Source organism: Carassius auratus, unplaced genomic scaffold (assembly GCF_003368295.1).
Source record: "Carassius auratus strain Wakin unplaced genomic scaffold, ASM336829v1 scaf_tig00217247, whole genome shotgun sequence".
NCBI lineage: Eukaryota > Metazoa > Chordata > Actinopteri > Cypriniformes > Cyprinidae > Carassius > Carassius auratus.
This window is the reverse complement of record NW_020528963.1, coordinates 4,858-30,134: the sequence shown is the minus strand read 5'-3', so window position 1 is coordinate 30,134 and position 25,277 is coordinate 4,858. Positions and strand designations below refer to the sequence as shown.

At 36.9% G+C, this 25,277-nt stretch overlaps 3 protein-coding genes across 4 annotated transcripts; 1 reads left to right on the top strand and 2 right to left on the bottom strand.

Moving 5' to 3' along the window:
- The first annotated feature begins 517 nt into the window (after positions 1–517).
- On the top strand, positions 518–2,752 carry LOC113100335 (interleukin-12 subunit beta-like). The gene is made up of 4 exons (XM_026265140.1): positions 518–674; positions 1,473–1,636; positions 1,917–2,042; positions 2,633–2,752. The coding sequence occupies exons 1-4, from the start codon at positions 518–520 to the stop codon at positions 2,750–2,752; spliced, it is 567 nt and encodes a 188-aa protein (XP_026120925.1).
- Positions 2,753–6,153: 3,401 nt separating this feature from the next.
- On the bottom strand, positions 6,154–13,430 carry LOC113100336 (major intrinsically disordered Notch2-binding receptor 1-like). The gene is made up of 4 exons (XM_026265141.1): positions 13,249–13,430; positions 11,039–13,099; positions 9,958–10,146; positions 6,154–7,733 (listed from the first exon to the last, which is right to left on the bottom strand). Exons 2-4 carry the CDS (start codon positions 12,998–13,000, stop codon positions 7,551–7,553), a joined length of 2,334 nt encoding a protein of 777 aa, XP_026120926.1. The 5' UTR covers positions 13,001–13,099; positions 13,249–13,430; the 3' UTR covers positions 6,154–7,550.
- A 2,236-nt stretch (positions 13,431–15,666) lies between these two features.
- LOC113100334 (CD9 antigen-like) lies at positions 15,667–24,496 on the bottom strand. Of its 2 annotated transcripts, none has more exons than XM_026265138.1 (8): positions 24,309–24,496; positions 18,949–19,048; positions 18,764–18,861; positions 18,595–18,669; positions 18,421–18,522; positions 18,105–18,194; positions 16,894–16,977; positions 15,667–16,147 (listed from the first exon to the last, which is right to left on the bottom strand). In XM_026265138.1, exons 1-8 carry the CDS (start codon positions 24,375–24,377, stop codon positions 16,082–16,084), a joined length of 684 nt encoding a protein of 227 aa, XP_026120923.1. In that variant the 5' UTR covers positions 24,378–24,496; the 3' UTR covers positions 15,667–16,081. The 2 variants fall into 2 exon arrangements, with proteins under 2 accessions (XP_026120923.1, XP_026120924.1); XM_026265139.1 differs by lacking the exon at positions 24,309–24,496 and adding an exon at positions 21,277–21,489.
- Between the last annotated feature and the right edge of the window lie 781 nt (positions 24,497–25,277).

The window sequence follows — 25,277 nt, the reverse complement described above, 5'->3', positions numbered from 1 at the left end:
TTTCCTTTTCATTAGTGGACAAATGTTTGTTAGATCTTGTTCTCACTGGCTCTATTTAAGAACAGTTCACTGAAAGATTCTTCAAGGAACCCACCTTTCAAAAAATTATTTTTAAGAAGTAGATGTGATGTTATGATTTTGTAATACATGTTTTGAAACTAGTTTCCTAGGACTTCTTCATAAAAAAAGCCTCATTGAGTCATTGTCTAGGCCACAAAGCAGGAAGGCAGCTACTTTCGGTTTTGGACACGGTCAGAGTACTCAAGCTTTGTCTGTTCAGTGTCAGGCCCAGCTTTTCAGGGTATTTCTCTCTTGCTTTTCAGCTTTTAATATCAACTGCACAGCTGAAACCTTTTCCTGCTCTCAAAAAATCAAATGTGCCTGGACATCAGAAGAATTTACTGCTTTCAGACTTCGCAATACAAGGTATCAGAAATACAAACACACCCACAGATACACTGAGCTTATATTTAGCATTGACACAACCAAGTATGCTAATTGTATCTATTTAGGGATGATGGTGACTGGGTGTCACAGCCGTGGATGGGATTTTTTTCTCCCACATTCCACCAATTCATATTCTGAAGAGTCTGAGCGGCTGCTGATCACAGGGGAGGCAGTTTCCACATGCTGCTATATGAAAACGGACTACAGCTTCTATCTACGAGACGTTGGTGAGTGTGTGGGTTAAAGGAAATGATGTCGCTTACTCACCCCTCAAATTGTTCTAAACCTGTATGAGTTTCGTTCATCTGTTGAACACAAAATATGATATTTTGAAGAATGCTCACACCAAAGAGTTACATATTTCAGATAAATATGAATTAAGGAAAACAAACATTGACTATAGCATAGTATTAACATAAACTGGGAGAAACTGTGTTATAAAGGGGGCATTTATACCCTGATGCAAAGTGTAGGTGAAGTTATGTTTACACAGAAGAAAGCCAGGTACGGGTTGAGTCGAGCTATTCGTTAGTCTAGTTGTTCGATGAGAAAAAGATTAAATATAATTGTAATAAATGCATTAAGAATCCATACAACTGCAGCAGTGGAGGACAATTATTCTGCTGCGCAAAACTGGGGAAGATGGCACGGTTTGATGTTCTGGTGTTCGGGCGTTTCAGGACAGAAATATGCCAATACGGGACAGTCCGTTCAGTGGTCATCGCTTGATAATTGAGACTGTTTAGGATTTTTTGGGAGATTAAAAAAGAGGAGTGAATGGATTGTAGTGTGGTTGTGTCCACACAATGCTAAGACACATGCAAACACCACGTAAAAGGGAATTTTGCATCCAACATCCCCTTTAAGAACTGAGAAAAAAATTCAGTTTACATCTTGATTGTATATTTTGAATAATATTTATATGAATCATTAATGTAAGTTTGTTGAGGCCCTCTAGTGGCTCTCTAGTTGAAAACCACTGATCTAAAGCGCATCTGATTGAATGTTTTCTCTGTTTTTCCTAGTTAAGCCAGCAGATCCAGGCATTTCAATCTGCTCTATAGAAAATGAGGGGAGTGATGAACAAATCATTGAAATAGAGGTGAAGCCTCCCTCGACCTGGCCGCAGCCCCACAGTTTCTTTCCTCTTAAGCATGAGATTGAGTATGAGATACGGCACAATGGGGAGGTACGACATGCTCTCCTGAACACACACACACACACACACACACACACATAATGAGAATGATTTCATCTCAAACCTAAATGACTTTCTTTCTTCCATGGAGAAGTTTATCATAATATTGACTTACATAAGACATTCAAATCACTGGAATTGTGTGAGGAACGAACAAAAAAATTCAAGTCATGATTCACTGGAAGGCATCAATTTCATTTTAGGATGAACTGTCCTTTTAAGAATGTTGCAGTAATGAATTGTCTTGTTTTCTGCTTCTTCGTCTCTTCAGCTGAAGACTGAAGAAAGGGAAGAGGGCTCAAAGATCAAAGTTAAGGGCTCCATCACCAAACTAAGGGTCCGCTGCAGAGACCTGCTACTCCTCTCTCAGTGGAGCGAGTGGAGCAAGTGGAAAAATGTAAACTAGCGATTAAAACCTCCCCTCCTCCTGAACCCTTTATTTATATCTCCTGTCCCATTTTTCCATTCCTTATTTATTATTTTTTATATGTGTTTATGTATGGATGCATGTACCATTTCTCTGTCCTATTAAAAACCTTTGCTCGTCTGTTCTGTCTCTCGCTTCCTTCAGATTAAGCAATATCACAGTTGCGATCATGGTGTCGCATGGCTGTGATTCACTGGCCATGATTTACTGACAGGAATTACTGTACTATGAAATGCTGATTTTTGTGCAAACACGTAAAAAAACTTCAACATACTTCCTCATATCGGTCACTAAATCCTAAAACCACAAACTTTAAAGAGCTTCATTCTATTTACACAATTCATTTCATAAATCATATTCATTCCTGTAATGGACAAATGTCTTTACCTGTCTCTGATCAATCTGCTGCATCCTTTCTGAGTAAATGTATTCATTTCTATAATCTTGCTGACCCCAAGTGCACTTTTGAACACTAGTGAACATATGAGAGAGAAGCTCAGATAAACAGTATGAGTTTGTGCTTACAACAGAATGCACATGATTTCTTGTTCTCCGTATAGGTGCCCAAAAGGAAACAAAGAGGCTGTAACAAAGAAGCACACTCAAAACCATGCAACAAGAAGAAAAATAAACAGAAAACTCGGCAGAAGAATTGGAAATGCCTGAATTGGGAATTTTGATTTTCTAAAAGCATATTGAAACATTGTAAATAGAGACAGTGAATGTGTGTATAATATGTCTTGAATAAATTCTATAAATACTAATGCTGAGCTGAGCATGTTTATGAAACTTTTAGTGAACAGCAGGAGGCATAAGTGAGGATGGAGGGGATGCCGCCTCCTTTTGGGAGCTTTATGGAACTTTTTGTATAATAAAAATCAACAGTAGATTTTGTAAGAAATACAATATTGTATTTTCAAACATATTTATTGGTATAATTGTTATTTCCATATACATCTCTGTTCTTTTAACTGCACTCTTTTATTAGCGTGTCTTCTTGTTTGTCTCTGCTCATCTGTTGTGTCCGAGTCTTGCTGCGGATGCATTTTGATCGGCAGGATAAGTCATGAAAAACAGCCGATGGTCACTGTCCCACTCAGCTTTATGAGAGAGAGTGACTTTCAAAAGGAGCCCTAAACACACAAAACACAAACAAACCAAGTAAATGAATTAACACTAGCAATTATTCTTCACAGAATTAACATTAAACTACAGACCTGTTCTTAGACTCAATCGGGTATTTTTCTATATATAACCATTTTTAAAACAATATTATACTTAATATATCATATTATCATTTGATTGTCTTAAATGTATATATATATATGAGCAATGACATATGTCTGAGTGAAACATGATTTGTAACAAGAAAATGAGAATGGGAGAATTGGAGTGGATTCACTATGAACTGAGTTTTTGCTGTCTGTGATATTTAGCTGTTTCCTGCTCACTTGAACAGAATCACTTATTACTCTCACAATATGAAATATAGCATAATACCATAGAATGTGACTGCACAGAGCAGCCAGATACAGTATTGATTGGTCTTACAGTGCGAAATCAAAACCTTGCTGTTGCATTGACTCCACATTATTATATAACATCAAGGACATCTGAAAAAGATTTAATTAAAAGTGTGTGAAATCCAACTCCTCTACCAAGCTCAACTCCTGTAGTCGAGACTTCTTAGCACACTTCAGGAAAGTTTTGTGATCACTGGCGAGGAACAGCTATGTGGAGTCCAACTGATTGCAAGATGAGACTCAGCAATTACCTAAAACTGTGCATCCATGCCATTTGCTTGTTTGCCTCTCCGGCAAAGCCTGCAGTCATTCTCAGAGCAAAGCTGTGATCGTTTCCGAGCACCTCTCCATCTGAGTTCACATCAACACTGAATCACAGACCACAGATGACAAAACTGGTGAGCAACTTTGTGTGTGCGAGTGAGTGAATTTGAATGCACATGTGTGATACTTCTAACAGAAGGTGTCATGCTGTGGACTCCCCCTACTTGGAGGGGCCTGAGAAGGTGGAGGACTGAATTATCGTCAGACTCTGATGCCATTATGGCTGTCGCAAATAATGCTGATGACACAGGAGCCACGGTGATCGTGCTCTCAACCTCCAGAGTTCACCAGCATGACTGTGTCTCTGAAGTGCAAAAAGCAATCCTGCGAAACTTATAAACTTATAAAATAAAGAAAAAACTGAATCAGTCTCACATTCAGCACAAACAAAAAGCAGTCTTGAGCATCACTGCATTACATATTTTTCGAAGTTGTACATGAAACATATTATTGGAGTAGGTTAAATATATATATATATATACCCATATTTTTCAGACTATAAGTCGCACCTGAGTATAAGTCGCATCAGTCCAAAAATACGTCTTGATGAGGAAAAAAACATATATAAGTCACACTGGAACCAAGAACCAAGAGGAAACATTACCGTCTACAACCGCGAGAGGGCGCTGATATCAAGTGTAGACTACAGGAGCACTGAGCAGTATATAGCGCCCTCTCGCGGCTGGAGACAGTAATGTTTTCTCTTGGTTCATTTCTCTCAGTTCATGTCAAATTAATTTTGATAAATAAGGTGCACCTGACTATAAGTCGCAGGACCAGCCAAACTATGATAAAAAGTGTGACTTATAGTCCTGAAAGTACGATATATATATTTCAAAATGTATTTCAGGGGCAAGAGTACATTTGTGAACAGAATAGCCTACTAGAGGGGATTGTTGCCATTTTGCTCCTTGCTTATGTGTTTTAAATTCACATGTTTTAGAAAAACAAATAAAGTTTTTCTTAAAATATGACATGAATGTTTTTTTCTTGGATTGAAATATATAGAGGGTAAAATATTAGTTTTTAAATACATATCTACATTTTTAAACTGTATTTCCAATATGGTTTCAAGTATTTTTACATATATTTACGCCTTTTTAAAAATATTTTAGATTTTTTTCATATATATTTTGAATTATATTTAAAAGGTTGTAAATATTATGCTGATTATGGTTATTACAATTTCCAATATTTTATCTGATGATTTATTCATATTGCAACATTGTTGAAAACACTCTCATATAGCAGAAAAGAAAAAAATACTCACTGGTTTCAGGATGTTTTGTTTTGTCTCAGAGCTCCTCCTTTCTGAACTGTGAGTCTTTTTGCAAGATAAAGTTCTTTCGAGGTTCCTGCAGAGACACTGCTCATTTACACGTGTGCTCTTGTGAAATTGATTTTAAATGCAATAAATGTAAGTAATAATTTGTATAATTATAACTACAAATTAATCATTTTAAATAAAATAAAAAATACTAATGCATCCATTTTTATGTAAAATTTCATCACAATTTAAAGATTCGATACTGGCGTCCTGCAGTAATAGAAAACCTAATCTGCATTTAGACAAATTTACTATTTCATAAGCTTTCTTATAGTACACTGGCTTATAAAACAATCCAAGTGTTCACTGTTGTTCCCAAGATATATAACATTGAGGTGCATGTCTTCACTAAAAACAAAATATTATTTTATACATTTATAGAAACACACGGATCAGCTGAAATTCAATTATGAGAAATGATCCAACAATTAGGATTCAGAAAGACTATAGTTTCATTTCAATATCTTTTATATAATATTGGATTTTCACTCTTCATGATTTCACTGGAATCAATATGTGTGCAATCTCTACAGTGAATCCTGTAGCATTATCAAATATGAAACCAAATAACTTTCATGGTGTGTATGCAGAAAGAAAAGGGCAGTGGAGATTTTAGATAAACTACATTAGAAGGAAGAGAGACTGTGTAAGTGCGGTTAAGTGCTTTCACGTCAATAACGGAACTGACAGATCATAAATAGATAATACACATTTATGAGAGCTGTGCTCTGAAATATTAAAACTGCATTGGGGAAAGCAACAAGCAGCAGTGTGAAAAAGTACTGCTGATCTTATTAAAGAAAAACTCTCACTCCAATCAGATATTACAACTGACATGATCCACCTGCTTCCTTTGCAACTTCCTCCTTCTTTAACTGGCGGAAGAAATGACACACAAGACACAGTCCCACTGAATAACCAAAACCAGATTTATGAAGAAACAAAGGAATATTTTCACAGTCGAAGGTGCCCTGAAAAAGGAGGAATCCCAATCCAGAAATGCATGTGTTCATACAGTCATAATGGAAAAACAGGTATGCTTCTGAGGAGAAATGCATAGGCTATTTCTACAAGATGAACAGAAAAAAATATCAAACAAAATAATGTCAAAAGTCAAAACTTTTCCAACGTTGCCTCCTTAAATTAGGACATCTCATTCAATTGTCTTCACATTGCAGTATTCAGATAACTTGGTGCTGCTTAAAGCATTGCCCAGGCTTTCTATTTGCTTGCTAAGTTTGAGCGCCTGTCAGTACTTAAGCTGTGCATGGTTGCTAAGATGTTCTGGGAGGTTGCAAGGTGATCGCCTACTAGCCTGTGATTGCAAATCTGATCATTTAGAAAAGTAATTGATTGAGGTATCATTCATTCTGAAGTCTCTAGCACAAGATGAATTACAATTTCATGGATCATAGATCAAACTGCATGTAAAAAAGCATCGGTTCCAACTGGAAAATCACTCATTAATCATCCACATCAGACAGAAGTGGGACTACGAAAACATCAGGCTCAATAAAAGTGGACAAACACTCCTTTTCTCTCGATCTCTCCCCTCCCGCACTCACTCAGTCCCATCACAGCCCATTAAAAGTTGCATGCTGTTGTTTGTCAGCAAATGGAAAATGCGTGCCGGTATTGATCCACCATCATGCATCCATTCTGGATCTCTGGAGGCTCATTTTCCTTTTCTTTCAAGCTTTTGTGAGGGAGGATATTATGTCTTGTAGCACTGTGATGGAGTTCACCACAAGTTCAGGTCAGTAATAAAGAATATGCATCAAACTAAAACAGAGACGAGATTCATATCTCTCACACATCAGCATTTCCTCCAAATACGGGGACATTTAGCCGATTTAAAGGGCAGTTGCATGCAAATTTGCAACTAGTAATGGATTTTCCATGCATTTAAATGGAGAGAGAGCAGAGGTGTGGAAGAGAGAAATGTGTGCCGCTGTGCGAGCAAGTGGATGTCGTCTCAGGTTTCAGCAGAATTAGATTAGACTAATGGGAACTCCCCAGCATCCGTCAACAAAGAGGGCATACCGGAACGTCCTCAGGCCATAAACTGCCAAATAAGCATTTAACTGATAAACTGCTTAAATTCAAACAAAACTAAAGGTAAGGGAACTCCAAAAAGGCCCACTGAAGGTTTCAGGAAATGTAGTCTTTTTTGCATAGGTTTTAAAGTCTGCCATGCTTCAAGTTTGTCAAATCGGGTTCCTGAAGAATTCATGCATTCTTTAAAATCTTGATAATATTATCAAATAAACACATATAGGTCCATTCAATGTGGCTGCATGTGTGTTAAGCGGTGCTGACTGGAATGACGATGATGAGGATGAGGATGAGGGTGGCAGTGATGCTGAGGGCAGCGATGCGGTACGCCTGGTTCCTGCTGCAACGTGTGAACGAATGCGAACGCCGCAGGAGTGTGTCGGAGGCCGGCGTGTAAATCTCATCCGTCCAGAACTCCAAAGACTCAGGCGCCTGCAAAATAAATATAAAAAATATCAGAGTTTGATATCAGAGCTGGTTTATCTGCTAATTTTGAAAATAACAATTATTATTCCAGATGAAAGAAACAGTTCCCTCAAACATGAAAATTTGCTGAGTATGTACACCCTCAGCCATTCAAGATGTACTGTACTGTAGATGAGTTTGTTTCTTCATCAGAACAGATTTGGAGAAATTTAGCATTACATCACTTGTTCACGAATGGATCCTCTGAAGTGAATGGGTGCCCTCAGAATTATAGTCCATAATAGTAATCCACAAGCAATCCACACCACTCCAGTCCATCAATTTACATCTTATAAAGTGAAAAGCTGTATGTGTAAGAAACAAACTCATCAGGACAACTTTAAACTTTTGCTTCTGGCAAAAACATGAGACCGTAATCTATAATCACTTTTCCTCCAGTGAAATACTTTGATACGTTGTCTTCTCACATCAAAATTAAAACTGTTAAAACTTGTAATTGGTGCTTGATCTGTGTGTATTTCTCTCCTGATTCAGACAAGACAACTTTTTCACTGGAAGAAGCAATATTATCTGATAGAGGACTCATATTTTAGCCAAAAAAGTCTAGACTGATTTGTTTACTAATGGTCATGTGGATTATTGTGATGTTTTTTTTATCAGGCTCTTGATCAGGTGAACTGTTCCCAGTGGTGGAATGTAACGAAGTATTTGTACTTCGTTACTGTACTTAAGTAAATTTTTACGTATCTATACTTTACTTAAGTAAAAAAAATAATGCATACTTATACTTTTACTCAAGTAGATTTTTCAGCAATTATCTGTACTTTCTACTCCACTACATTATTAAAATGCGTGTCATTACATCCTTCCGAATCTTGCATAAAAAATTTTTTGGTCGACTGACGTTTTGCCGTTGCTGGCCAATGCACGTTGAAACAGATCGGAGATCTGATTGGCCAAAGAACTCACGCGCTCAGCGCGTGTTTTGAAACAACACAAGCGGAACTGATTTAAATCGAAGATATTATAATATTTGTTTGACGTAAGTTAGTGGTAACTCTTACCCTAACAGGGCAACTTCTTTAGCTGGTTATTAGCACAGCAGGGACGATAGCTTGCTAGTTACATTTTTGGAGATGAGCAAACTACTGCTATATCTGTGCATTCGTAGTTGGCTAAAGCTGTTTGTTTTGACTCGATGAAAATTTTTTTAAACTATTTATACGGCGTCGGCTCCTAGCTTCTTTACCATACAACATTGGGTATTTATTTGACATTCACAAATAAGCATGCAGGCAAAACTATATCTTGGTTTGATTCGATTGTGAACAATTTTGAACTATGACAGTGGTTTTTCGTCAATATCATGATATTATATATATATACACAGTACAGGCCAAAAGTTTGGAAACATTACTATTTTTAATGTTTTTGACAGAAGTTTCTTCTTCTTATCAAGCCTGCATTTATTTGATCAAAAATACAGAAATAAATGTAATATTGAGCAGAATAATATTGTGCAGAATAAACTGGTCATACAAATTTGATTAAAGTGTTCAGAATAACACTCACCTGTGTACTTTTGAGTTTTTTTTTTACTGCTCTTAATAGTATAGTAAAAATAAAATAAATTCTATGTCATAATAAAATAAATTGTACGTCATAATTGGCTTAGCCTAATTATTATTTAATGAGTAATAAGAAAATAACCAGATTTTTACAGTGTCAGTATTACACAACAACTCTTTCCAGTACACAATAGATATCGTTTGTGATTGTTACAATTGAACAGCCCAGACATTGAGACAACTGATTGTACTTTTACTTAAAAAAATACTTTAAAGTAAATTTAAAAGTATGTACTTATTACTTTTACTTAAGTAAGATGTTGATGTAGTAATTATACTTTTACTTAAGTATATATTTTGCAGGGTAGTTGTACTTTTACTTAAGTACTAAACTTAAGTACTTCCTCCACCACTGACTGTTCCTTTAACACAGATTTATAAAACATGTTTTGCTAACCTCATCAGAATCTATTGGTTAATATATAAGGTAAGCACTTTAGAAAACTATATTGCCATCCAATATAAAAATGTTATTCTAGCTTTGGTCAATTTGACACTAGCATAAATACACTGTAAAAAGATACAGATTGTTATCAGGTGAACTGTTCATGAACCTGAGGTAACAATGATTTCAATCCAAACATTACATTTGGAGTTGTTACCTGAAAATCCAGCGGTGTTAAGTCTGACTGGCTCCAGGTCACTTTGGGACGTTCAGTCATATGCTGAGTAGTGCTATGGACAGATGTGCGGCGTGGTGCATTGTGGGTCTCAGGTGGCATGAGGTGAAAGCCCGTCACTTCCTGCACTACAGAGCCCTCTCTTTTATGCACTCCACCTAAATGATCTAACTGAGGAGCCAAAAAAGGTTTATATTATGTCCAAATATTCACCCTTATATCTATACATATACATTGGGTCTAAAAGAGACTACTAGTCAAAATACACACACACACACACACACACACACACACATATATATATATATATATATATATATATATATATATATTCTGCATTGCAATTTGAGTGCAAAGTTAAATTTCTTTGCCTTTTGCTTTAATGACAGCAGCACTCACTGCATAAAATCCACAAGTTTGCATAAAACCTGTTGATCATGTTCATGAAAATGAGGATCTTGTGCTTCAGTTCAGTGTAGCAGGGATTACATAATTTTTTTGGGCCAGCCCTAAAGTTAATATTATCCTGGTTACCTCTGCAAAAGCCCAAACAATTTGTTTTCATTAACTTTCTGATTATTGCAGGTGATAAGCTCTGTGACCAGCAAAAGTGTAAGATTCTTACAATATAATCTTGTGAAGAAAAGTAGTTTAATATTTAAATGTGCTATAACAAATTTCAGCTATTTTGCTAACTTAATGCACAAAATGATTGACAAGCAGAGAGCATTTCTGATTAGAGTTAGTTTCCTATTGATACAGACTTTCTTATTGGCAATTGACTCTTATTTTGTTGTTTACAGGGGCTAAAGAATAATATACTACTCTTACTGTTTTTGTCATATGTTATACACTGTACCTTTATGTGGCAGAAATAAGAGTAGTGTTCTAACATACTAGTCTGAATTCAATCAGAGTCTAGTTACGCCACAAAGACAAGTATGATTTCTCAAGACACAAATTTCAGTGATTTAAAGTCATAGGGACATTTAATGTGGAAGAGATATCACTAATAGCACATTTAAAATATGTTTAAATATGTCGATATTTCTTAACCTGTTACCTTTGCAGGCTGTATGTGTGGCTCCTTGCTGAAGCTGATGCTCCACTCTCTGGGGGCTTCTGATCCGCTGCTCTCCGTGTGGCTCCTGGAGGTCCTGCGTACAAACAGATGCCTGCGTTTCGCCGCTGCCTCGTTGATGGCCTCTGTCCCTGGATTGGTCCGTGGGGACCCCTGCTGTTGCTGCACACTAGGCCGTGCTGTGAGCTGTGGCTGTATGTGCATTTGATGCAGGCATGCGACCTGCTCCCGCTGCTCCAGGCGGTTTAGCGTGGAGAGCACAAGGGCCAGCTGCTCACGTAGCTCTGCAATTGGCTCTAGCTGTTGCTCCAGTTCCGTGACCCGCTGGAGCAAGCGCCCCACACCCCATCTCACGCCCTCTTCTGGTGCCTCCAAGGAGTGAAACAACCTCCGTAACTTTCCCAAACGTTCACGTCTCTCTGGCAGCCCAGCTCCGCCCCCTTCCTGAGCTCCTCCTCCTTCCCCTGGCAGAACTGCCATGGAGCCACACATGCTAATATCATCTAGGAAACGGAAGATGGCGCTGATGTCATCCTCGCCGATGTCAGGGTTATCAATGGAGAGTTTATCGGCAAGCATGAGGCTTCGTAAAGCGCGTCGATCTGCAGGCTCTGTTTGGGTGCCTACGCTTACCATGCCCTCGATGCTTATTGACCAATCGTACCATGCGTCCAAACTCATGCCGCTAAGCCGTTTGAAAGTATCCTGCACCGTATTGACGATGCGAGGATCAAAACCGGGAATGTCGAAGCTCGATCTGTCGATGCTAAGTTTAACAGATCCTGGTTTTCGTAATCCAGACTTCTCTAAGACAGACCGCTCTGATCTGGGTTTCTGCAGGCCGGTCGTTTCAGGCTCAGGTCTTTCGTCCGCTGTCCTGCTGTCGATGTCCAAGCTGTGGCTTTTGATTTGAGGAGCGGAGGTTTGGTGCTTTCGGCTGGAGACAGAAGGGCCGAAGTAGGTGGATGTCTGGAGTTCATCCAAACTCTCATGCTTTGCCTGGCGCCACTGAGTCTGATGGTCATAGGGATTTGCGGAATCATTGTACGATTGCATGTCGCCCACGTGTGCATCCAGTTCAGGTGCATTCGAATGAGTCATGTAAACATACGAATGCTCATGCGCATGTGATGCCGGGTTGTGGTGGTCTTTTGCGTATGTTGCAGGGTCTGGATAGGGGTTCTTTTGGGAAGCGTAAACCAAGTCCTCTCCATCTGATCTTGGTCCATCTGGACTTTGATCTGACTGGCCGCCGCCTTCCATGGATGTGAGTGGAACATTGTGGATCCCTTCTTTAAAGGCACTCCTCTTCTGCGAGCAGGAACGAGCAACGTGGATTCCCTGATTGGTCACCGGTGTCTTGCCAGCCTCCTGATTGATTTCATCAATGGGAATGTCCCCAGAATGCGCATTCTGCATGCTGTCCCGATTGTGTATATGTGAGCGAGGCTCAGTGACCAACGCAGAGGTGGTCTGAGCGTGTGAAGCCTCTGTGTTATGACTGAACACTTCACAAGGGAGGTTCTCATATTTACAGTCCTCAGAGGCGGTCCCTCCTGCTGTGACGGGTAGGGCAGCTGGCCAGTCGTAACGCACAAATCCCTTCCCACAGACCTGACAGGGTGTCAGAGACTGCAGGTTCTGCGTGTATGTAGGAGCAGTGCGGGTGTGCATGAGGAGGTTGAACAGAGAGACAACATCGGCGGCAGCTGAGAGCCGGTTGCTGCAGGGCGGGTGAAGTCGCTCTCGGAAGAGTGTGGAAGGGAAGCAGGGGTCTCTACAGGCAGTGGAGTACAAAAGACTTCGTAATTCTAGAAGCGGCTGCAGGCTGAAGCGTCCACTCAGATAGACACAAATGTCTGCGTACAACACGCTCCCACGGCATGCACCTAACACCTCCAGGATCTCCAACAATACAAGGGGGTCTTCAGGGTTTTCAGCCATATTTGCACCAGATTTGAGCTTTTAATCATGGATACTACATATAGAAACCTATGCCCACTGTCCTTTGCTTTCCGCCCTTCGTCAAAGGCAAATGCAGCTCTGCAAAAGGGAGCACAGCCATAAAATCAGGTCAGCCAGAGGAGGATATCCACAAAAATTACTTTTGCATTGACTTACTATATATAAATACTATGCAAGTTAAAACAGTCCAAGAAAGGAAAACGCAATAAAAAACAACAACCGGTTACCTCTTGCAACTGGGATGTGGTGCTGAGAACAAAGCTATTCATTGCTGACCTTATTCAAAGCCTTAATATAGCCGCTGATCAGAGCATTTGAAAAGCGCAGAATCCATTAGTGATGGTATAAAAACGTCCGTCTCCACTGATCAGGGTCCCACCAGAGAGACTATCATAGGTAAAGCAACGGTCAGTGGTCAGGCAGCAGTCAGTCCTACGGTTAGTGTAGAAAAAAGGTTGTTTGGGGTCTCAAGGGATTCTATGAAACCCGGTTCTCATCCCTCATGAGCTAATGCCCTGCACATGAGAAGCAGCATGGATAGTTTCTGCTTCATGTGTGACAGGAGCGTTGCATCCTCTAGTTGGTGTGTTTGCACACGGAGCTGCTGTGGTGAAAGTCACTCATGACGTTAGTGACTTTCTAGAGCAGGACAATAAACAGCTCACAGAAGGAGTGCATAATAGACTACAGAGAAATGCATAGAAGAAACCTTCAATTGTAAATCCCAATTCTTTTATTATTAAATATTTCCTTTGTGCACTTTTTTGTTTATATATACAAAATATATATATTTAAATTACGGTAAATTAACCAGTTATTTACATATTAAATTGTTAAATAAAATGGCATAATCATAATCATATTTGATTCCTAAATATTGAATAGTAATGTATTTCTATTTACTAAAAAGCCTCGATATAAAAAAAAATGCATTTAAAAATATTGAAACCAAGCATAGATTTACATACAGCACCTTTAAGCATACGGCATTTGTTGAGTAAAATCTTAAGATATAACTTGAAAATAGAAGCCTACCTGTACTATCTGAGGATGTGTCCTGATGCACACAGACTGTCCCAAATCTCATGCAAACAAAAGTGGAGGAGTCAAACAGTCCCAGCATCTGCTTAGTATCTTACTGAAGTGGATGAAGAAAGATTTACAGACGATAAAACACTTCCTCTCTCTCTGTTTTAGTATAGCCTAGAGCTACATTAAAGTGATCATCAAACCTTTTACAAGTGTAATGGAGCTTGTTCCCTTCAGACATCAGATAGTATGCTCTGTTAAGACTCATCAGGAACTCAAAGTTATTTCTCTGTCTCTAATTGATGAGCATCTGAAATACATCAGGTTTAAGATGACTTCAGGACTTGGAAAAAGTTTGTTGTTGAATAAAAAAGTTTGTTTAGAGGTTAAAAATCATTCATAATAAAGACCACGAGGGGGCAACAAAACTCAGATTGCATATGAATAGGAAAACATCTTTGAAGGGGGAAATACTGACTACTACCAATAAGCAACAGAAAAAATGTCACATTGCTACAATACTGTTCAAGTGAAATAATGAACAGTTAAATTATAATAATAAATTCTGTATTTTTGCTGTAATTCGTTTTGATAGACAAGATAGCTATTGCATGAATGCATATAATACGTCAATGATTTTTAGTAATTTTTAATAGCAATAATATATAAGAAAAATATCAAACCAAGTGGCATTTTTCCTTAAAAACTGCACATTTTAGTATGTTATTAACACACACACACACACACACACATATATATATATATATATTAACTTATTTCAGCTAGTTTATTTCTCATTTGGATTTAGTTTAACTTGAAGTACTAAAATAACAAATTTAATAAATAAAAAATATAGACTTTTCAAAAACAGTTACTATTACAATTGGGGGAAAAAAGTAAACAAAAAGACTAAAAATTAAAACAAAAATAAAATATAATTCGAAATTCAAAACTATAACTAAAAACAACATTAGTTAACCTGGTACTCAACAACAGCCACTTTATTTATGATTATTTTTATATGTGTGTGTGTGTGTGTGTGTGGAAGGAGTTTAAGTCATATGTACGAGTGCATAACTCTCCAAAATAGATTTTGATAAATTTACAGTAAAGGAAATGTTTTGATGGGTGTGCCTCTGCGTGCTCTAATATAATTTTGCACTCTCTGATCTCTTTGTTGATCAATCAGTTTGGGTTTGTTGGTGAGTCATACTGTTAGTTATTATGAGAGTCAGTGTTGTGTTTGAGAAACACAGAGAACACACAAAATCAAAGGGAGGGAAGAGATAGACGTGGTTTGTAATTATACAACCACTTTTCCAGTGTACAAACTCGGCATTAGGGTGGCTTTGCCAAATTTTGGCCTAATTGAGATCAGGCAAACAGGAAGAAGTGGGGAAGAACGGAAAGAGAAAATGATACGGACAAGATTAAGGAAACTGAGAGGTTGTGAACGGTCACAATGGATTGACGCTGTGTTTATGGGAAACGGGATGATGTTTTGGGTATCAGCCCCTTCACAGTGACTCTTATCAGCCTGTTGAGTGAAGGCTGTTAAAACAGATCCATACAAACACACTTCATCCTGGATACTCCAAAAACATTCCATCACAATATTCATGAAATCATTTGGCTTTTATTTGAGTCATATACACTGATGTGGGTAAATTAATCGACCTTATTCACAAATCAGAAACAAAACATTAAAAAAAAAATCATATCAAGCAGTACCGCAAGTACATTAAAGCGAACAAATCGTTAATCTTTCAAATCTATTATGAACAATAAAAAAATATAAAAAGTCAGATTTAAAGGCCTTTTCCAATGGGCTTGGAATGCTAAACCAACCCTTTTCTCTCATTACTGACAGCTGCACTAAGAAAAAGAGTGAATTCCAGTCGATCAGAGTTGTGAAGAGATTGTGTGCCTGATGATGTGGTCTAACTGGCTCTTAGCTGAAGAGGTCAGGCTGCTTTGGGACAGACATCATGCAACACAAATATACTGGCAGTTTCCCAGGCAAGCGGACCCTCACACAATCTCCCGGGTTTTCCGGATGGCACAGCACAGCATCATGCTAAAGATCATGCCGAAGAGCTGCACACATGGAGAACACATTCCTTCAGTGACACGTCAATCAAGTGACACCTACTGTTTCCTAAAAGCCTTATGATCAAGGAACATAATATATACTTTTTATTTCTATTTAAAACCATAGTTTGTAATCGCTGCACTTTTAGCATTACTCAAAAACATACATACACAACATTTAAAGGTTTGGGCTTTGTAAGATTTTTATTTTTTTGAAAGAATGCTCACCAAGGTTGCATTTATTTGATCGAAAAATACAATAAAAACAGCAATATTGTGAAATCTTATTACAAATCAAAAGAACTGTTTTCGGTTTGAATATATTTTAAAATGTAATTTATTTCTGGGATGCAAAGCTGAATTTTTAGACTTCAGTGTCACATGATCCCTCAGAAATCATTCTAATATGCTGATTTGCTGCTCAAGAAACAATTATTATTACCGGAAAGTTCAAAAGAACATGATTGAGTTGAAATAGAAATCTTATGTAACATTATAAATGTCTTTGCTGTCAATTTAATGCATCCTTGCCAAATAAAAGTACAAATTTCTTAAAAAACTACAACGAACCCCAAAATTATAAATGGTAATGTTTATATATAAATTGTCATTCAATTAGACATTTTTAATTTATAATATTTCAATTAAAGCTTTTACAGTTATAACATGTTTATATCTTTATCTAAGGTTGATATGCTGAACAAATCTTGACAAAAAAATATCAACACACAGTGAAATTAAATCTAATTTACCATGATCACTCCAATGCCGATTCCAATGCTTCCAGTAATATAAAGTTTGGAGTTAAGGAATTCATCAATGGCATCAGGGCAGCTCTGAACACATAAAACAAGACAAAAGGATTTATGGTCTTAAGGTTTATCAGTGTTTATGCTCTCTTGCCATATATATATGCCCAGTTAAACTGAGCCAAGATGCAAAGAAGTACAAGAATGAATCTTTATTTGGTGGAAGACATTCTTATGTCTGATGTAACAGGGCTGTGTAAACACTTTACTCATTAGTTTACTTACACCCTGCTGGATCTTTAGCACAACCTTTGAAAATAAACATTTCCTTTCACTTTGTAAATGCAACTCTTTTCTCAGTTTTGTGAACCATTACTACGTTGCAATCACCTCTTACTTGACCTTCTGCTGGTAGAGTAACAGCGTGCTTCACTGACTCATTCAAACTGAGCCGTACGCAGGGTGCCTCAGGACAGAAACATTACCAGTGCATGAAATCTGAGCTAAACTGGTGTAAAAGCACTCCAAAATCAGACCTGCTGCCTTAAAGAATCTAGTTCAGTACGGTCAACCGTAAATAACTGCTAAACAATCGCTGACTGATATTTGACGAAAGATATTTAAAATATGAGGACTTGAAACTTATAAACTGAATCACAATTTGAATGAAATAAGATGTGCCTTGGCAAATACCAGGTGTTATTATTAACTAAAACTAAAAGTATGTAACAAAACAAAACAAAAATGTAAAAAATCTTAAACTTAAGTTAAAGCTAAATATATATATATATTTTTAAATATCGTGAATATTCAATATTTTAAATATTAAAATGACAAAAGACAAAAAAACTAACATTTAAATTAAAAAAATTAAATCTAATTCAAAATATGAATAAACACTAATAGTAAATAAAATAACACACATTAAAATAATTCCTCGAATCACACTTGTTTAATTTCGGCTGCACAAATATAAAATAAAGTTAATATTTTTTTCTCACATTTATGCTTTTTTTTTTTTTTACATCTAATTCTGTATTTTTATATTTATTACATGTTTTTTTTTGTTTTGTTTTTTTATTTATTGAATCAAAGTCATCAGTCTACATGGATTTTGTCCAATGATTTAGTACAAAACTCAGTTATCAGTAGCATCTACATATCAAATATAATAACTACCAAACTGCAGCATTTTAGTCTGTAAGCACTGTTACCTTTGTAATGAAAGCATCGAGCTTCTCTTTTTTAGGGCAGGTCTGATCAGGAGTTTCCGGCTGGTTTCCTAATGGTCCACAGCAGTTAAGCTTAGAGATGAGGAACAGATGTCATCACAAATTAGCGATGCTTCAGAGTCAACAAGCTAGGAATAACTAGTGTTTCAGAGACCATCTGATGCATACAGCACATAAAAGCAGCAAGTGATTTCTGAAGATCTTACAACGAGCGCTTCTGAGGAACAACTAGCAGTTGACACAGTTGTTCACAAGACTCACAGTATTGTATCTTTGCAAGAAAGAAAAGAGATCTTACTCCATGATGGATGAGAATGATTGTTTCTTTCAGAGCATCTTCATTCGTTTCTTGGTATTTATTGTATGTTGCCTTGTAGAAATTTGTTACATCTTGAGTAACCTATGGGCACAAACATGAATTAGGAGCACCACTGGTGTTTGTACATGTGAACTGAGCATTTGGGACGCCCACCTTGGTCTGGTTTGAAAAAGCCCAAATACCAGCAGCCACCTCGACTGCAAAGATAACCAACAGAAAGAAGAAGAACTGTGGGGAAGACAAACAACAGTCAACCCCCACGGCTGATGACATCATAATACTACAAAGTGATATTTGAGAAGATAAGAATGTGGGGGATTACCAGTCCAAGCAAGCAAGGGGATTCCTGGATTGCGCCACAACATCCAAAAAAACCAACGACCATAATCAGCGCACCGACCCCAATGAGAATGTACAAACCTACAACACACACACACACACTTTACTTTAATCGAATGATCATCACAAGCAGCAACACAAAAAAGCATGTTAAAAAAAACGACTTACCTGTATAGAAAATGAAAGATGCCTCTCCATCAAACAAGATTTTAGTCTTGGGATCAAGCCTCAGCCAGAGTCCAACAGCCATGACGCATGTTCCTGCAATCTGCAAAAAACAACAACAGAAGATAAATCACAATGAAATACCTGCAAATGGCATAAAATGCACGCAAATCTAAATTATTTATTTAATATTAGAAAGACACAGCTAAAAATCAGTGCACTAAATGATTTCAGCAGAGGTTATTGATTTAAAGAGATCTAAAAGCCATCCGTTTACATTCCCATTCATCTAAATGGCAGTCACTTGGCTGGCAAACCTGCTTGCTAACATCTTTGCTTATGGGTCTTGGCCTAGGCTTTTTTATATATATATATATATATATATATATATATATATATATATATATATATATATATATATATATATATATATATATATATATATATATATATATTGCCATGAATGCATTTATATAAAGCCATAAATGTCACGTAGATAATCCTGCCATTTATTCCAAATATAAATATTTTCTAAAAAACATAAATCCTTGCTATCATTTACTGTTTAATTTTTTTTTTTTTTCATTTTTAATTATTATAAAACACTTAATAACTTATGTAAGGATATGTAAAGGTTAGGCGAGTTTGCTGGCCAATTAAGAACAGGGATACTATGGTCCTTAAACCAGGTACTGGTAGCTTTGTCATTGTGTGCAGGTGCCAAGTCCTGTTGGAAAATTAAATCTGCATTTCCATAAAGTTGGTCAGCAGCAGGAAGCATGAAGTGCTCTAAAACTTCCTGGTATACGGCTGTGTTGACCTTGGACCTCAGAAAACACAGTGGACCAACACCAGCAGATGACATGGCACCCCAAACCATCACTGACTGTGGAAACTTTACACTGGACCTCAAGCAACGTGGATCGTGTGCCTCTCCTCTCTTCCTCCAGACTCTAGGACCCTGATTTCCAAAGGAAATGCTAAATTTACTTTCATCAGAGAACATAACATTGGACCACTCAGCAGCGGTCCAGTCCTTTTGTCTTTAGACGCTTCTGACGCTGTCTGTTGTTCAAGAGTGGTTTGACACAAGGAATACAACAGCTGAAACCCATGTCTTGCATACGTTTGTGTGTAGTGGTTCTTGAAGCACTGACTCCAGCTGCAGTCCACTCTTTGTGAATCTCCCCCACATTTTTTTAACGGGTTTTGTTTCACAATCCTCTCCAGGGTGTGGTTATCCCTATTGCTTTTACACTTTTTTCTACCACTTCTTTTCCTTCCCTTCGCCTCTAATGTGCTTGGGCAGAGAGCTCTGTGAACAGCCAGCCTCTTTTGCAATTACCTTTTGTGTCTTGCCCTCCTTGTGCAAGGTGTGAGTGGTCGTCTTTTGGACTACTTTCAAGTCAGCAGTCTTCCCCATGATTGTGTAGCCTACAGAACTAGACTGAGAGATCATTTAAAGGCTTTGCAGGTGTTTTGAGTTAATTAGCTGATTAGAGTATGGCACCAGGTGTCTTCAATATTGAACCTTTTCACAATATTCAAATTTTGTGAGATATTTAATTTGCGATTTTCCTAAATTGTCAGTTATAAACATCAAAATTAAAAGAAATAAACATTTGAAATATATCAGTCTGTATGTAATGAAAGAATATAATATACAAGTTTCACTTTTTGAATGGAATTAGTGAAATAAATCAACTTTTTGATGATGTTCTAATTATATGACCAGCAACTATGTGCGTGTTCATCTGCCATCTTGGCAAAACTCCATGCCTGATTTTACTTCCTCCATCTAGGTATAAAATAACCTCCGTCATGAGGAAACCCCCCCACCCCCCCCACCGTTTGCTATCTTGTTAATAAATCACATATTACAGTTTGTAAACCTCATTTGAAAACACAAACAAACCGATGCATCACACGACCAATCAACTTTCAGTGTTTGATTTAAAAATCTGCTGAACTTTCACACATGCTACCGCCAGTTTCCTCATTATATCATGTCTTTTTATTCTTTCTAGTCATGTCCTGCTCATACACTGAACACAACAGTTTCATGTTTACAGGGTTCATGTCCTGATTTCATTCTCTCTGACCCAGATCTTTTGTTTGAAAAACTGAAGGTTTACAAATCTGTTCCAAATCTCCAATGCCAATTCTAAACTAAACAAACACCCTTAAAACAACCCCACTTCACCTGCGCTGACCCCATTCCACACACAAACTCCACATAAACTCTAAAAACACTAACACTCACAAATAAACATTGACGTGCTACTTTCACAAATATGAATAAAATATAAAAAAATATGATATTGCACTTACCCAGAAGATTAAGTTTACGATAAACATGGCATATTTAATGCATTTTGGACATCCATAAACACTCATTTTGCTGCTGTTCAAGTCACTTTTGTGTTTCGGGAAACAAACTGTATTTGATCACCTGCACAGTCACAGCTAAATAGATCAATTTCTGGAAAGTTTGCTCACAGACGTGCTGTTTTATGTCGTCCTCCCTTTGTTTGAAGAGAAAGAGAAACTGAAAAATGTGGGAGGAGCTCACAGGTATGTGAGAGTCAGTATGCTGTGCGCTCAGTACAGTTCTTGAGGAGACTTCACACTGCATTCTGTTCTAATGCTCTAGCTGGGACAAATTTCACACCAGAAACAAAAAGTGATGTATATTTTGCTTTATAAATAAGATGCATGTTTTTCACTGCAATATTTTCATGATGATTAATCACATTTACATCTCAATTCTCACAATAGTAATAATAATGATAATAATAATAAAATAAAACTAAGAAATAAAATATCATGCTCATGACTACGATGTAATTGAAATAATTATCTGAGGAAATTAATAAAAAAACAATTTTTAATTAAAATTAAATTCACTACAACACATGCTACCATGATGTATAAATACTTCACAGTATATAATATTTTTTTCAAGTTGTGGTAAGAAGAAATTAGGTAAATTTAGGTTTTATATGTTTTTCTTCTAAAATATAATTTTGATATAATTATCTAGTAAAATATTAGTCGTCACACTTGTGGTATATTTATCATACACATGTATTATTATTATTATTATTATGAATATTAGACATATTTTGAACATTTGATAAAAAGCAATATTTTAAATTTGACAGCCCTAATTTTTATATTAAATATTATATAATGCACTTTGCAGTAAAGAGAATGATGCCTTTTCGCATTATCGTACTGTGAAGTGGAGGGTGAATGTTTAATTATATTGAAAATATAAATTTTTTAAAATACACTTTATTGTCTTTATATAAACTATAATCTAAACTATAATGTAAACAATATACAGTATATATATATATATATATATATATATATATATATATATATATATATATATATATATATATAAAAGCACATATCACTACTACCAGTGAAATGAAGAGTAAATAATGAATTGTTGAGTGTAAATGCATTTTGATCCTATATTAAAAACATTATGTCACAAATATGATAAGTTAAAATTTCTGGTCACTAAATAATAGGGCAGTTAAGTCTCTATCCAGGTAGGAAAGACAGCTGAAGAGCCCGTGGAGAGCATGAATTCCTCATTAATGCGACAGTTCAATAGACCTGCAGGTTCTGTGTGTGTGTGTGTGTGTGTGTGTGTGTGTGTGTGTGTGTGTGTGTGTGTGTGTGTGTGTGTGTGTGTGTGTTTGTGTGCGTGCTCAGAGAAGGTGTTAAGTAATGATGATATTACGTAATATTTACAGAGAGCAGATGAATGAGACCAAAACCAACACACTCACACATACACACAAAAACACAATTTTATGATGTACATATTATTCCCCCATAAAAAACAAATGCAGTTTACAGTGAGTTTATCCATGAGATTATCATGCTCTATAAATAGGCGGGCAGATTAAAGACAATCTAGGACGTGAGCTCACATAAACCCTCGGCCTGGACACACACACACACACACATACGGCTCTGGGTTGTGTTCACTGTGTTGATGAAGTAGTGATTCATTTAGAGAATCAGTTCACTTCAATGGAATGGTTCAATAATTAATCTAGTCTTTTGTTTCACTACAATGTTTAAAATATATATTTTTTCCAGTTTAAAGTGAACAGAAAACAAAAATAAGCTATCCGTAGGCTGGCTCTCCTATAATGTATAAACACTATGGAGAGACCAAATCATTGGTCTGTTTGCAGAGCTCCAGACTATGAGTAAAAGGCAATGTTTTGTGGCCATTTTCCCACTGGTGCAACTTTATTTGATTTGAGATGAGAGTACAAATATTCTATAATGCAGTTTTGCATAAAAAAGTCTTAATTGTTTGAACAAAATTAAGGCAAGAAGCAGATTTCAGAAAGTGTGACTGATATTACTTTACCTGTTCATCATATCACTGAAAATGGAATTAAAGGTCAGTTGCATTGCATTATGGGATACATTATTCTAAAGTGTGCTCTGGTTGCATACTGCACATGGTAGAATGATAATAGAGTGCATTAATGTCTGCCCACTTTTTGAACTATGTTTATCATTAATTTTTTCCCAAAGGGATTCAAGTTTTCGTTAAAACATTATAATCAACCGGCTACAAGGTTAATCACAATTGTAATAAATCTAAAGCAAAACGTATTTGGAAATCAGCACACTTTGCTCACTGTGATTTTCTGAGTAATGTTGTTTTTCACCAGAAATTTAGCTATTTAAAAATGCAAAATTATTTTTAAATTTAATTCGAAATAATGCAAATTGATGTCTTCAACAAAAGCATGGATCAACAACCTCGGAGCTGTTTAGAATCAATTTAAATATGTAGAAAATAAATTAGATTTACTTCCAGAACCCGACTGCTACGCACTATAAAAAACTGGATACTGTGTACAATATACAAGAGATTGAACACTTGGAGAATCGGTTCATTTATTAAGAAGAACCGGTTCAAAAGGATTTGCTCACGAGAACGCGTCTGTCCAGTCGAGAGAGGGAACAGCTGACATACAAAACACGAACAGTGGGGAGTCAAAGGAAACACTATCAAAATTCAGTCCTTGTCCCACACGCACGCACGCTGACTCTCACAAACAAACACAGAACCCTGTTTTAACTACACGACCAGGGTGCTGAAATCCGAGCTGAAAACCTTCAAATTAGGTCAGCCAAATGGTGGCAGTCCCGTTGCATCGCTTCACACAGGCGTCTCTACGTCATTAATTACAGTCTAAACGGGACGCTGTGTGTACACGGATTTATCAATGAACCTTTGAGGAAAATCGCGAGCAATCATAAAACAACGTCCAGCGCGGACCAACATCTGCACACATCAATCATTTCTCACTCACCCAGAATATAAAATTGAAGACGAACATCAGATACTTGACGCACATCTCTCCCCCGGTCAACGCCGCCATCACAGCAGTCTGTTCTTCTCTCACACAATGCTGAATGAAAGAGTAGAGAGTCCGTCCGTGACCCAGTGTCTGTGTGTGACTTTACGCGCTGTGAGTGTGTAGAGCGCGTGCACGGAAAACTCCCGAAAGACAAACTCACTGCATCATCGAATGACCAGAAGATACACGCACCCTCATCCCTCCTGCCAAAGATCAACTTTGCAATTGTTTGCTCGGTGAGGCAAAACCGAGCGTGCCAAAGGTCGAACACCTTTTGCATCGACCCAGTTGCAATTTTTGGAAGATTACTGAAAATCGTACATACGCTTTATTTAGTAATGTTTTGGGGGGTTTTGCGAGGCAACCTTTTTATTTATTATTAATATTATTTTTTACAATTTATTTTATAGGAAAATCCACAAGCTCTTTATTCTATGGTAATTACGTCATGCTGGAATGACGTCACCACAGTCAGGGCAAAGCCCAGATGTTTTTTTTTCTAGATACGTTTTTTTATTTTCCTAAATACGTTTTTCTTTATAAATGCATTTTTTTGTATGTTTATACCTCTATTTGGATTTTTTTTTTTTTATTGTAAAGATCTGAAATAGTTGGATACTATCTCTTCTTCCAGCAATGTTGAAGCCATGGGTTGTGCATGAAGAATAATACTTATGCTTTATTTTTTTTATGTTATTGACTATGTGTTGGATGTATAAGGGAGGCAAGGATTTAGCAAAGGTTGTTTTCTCTCTCTTTCTTGTTTGTTCTTGAATTGAATTGAATTTAAATTACATATTACCCCTGGCTTAATGTTTTGTTTTGTCTATATATATATAGAGAGAGAGACAGTACAGACCAAAAGTTTGGAAGCATTACTATTTTTAATGTTTTTGAAAGAAGTTTCTTCTGCTCATCAAG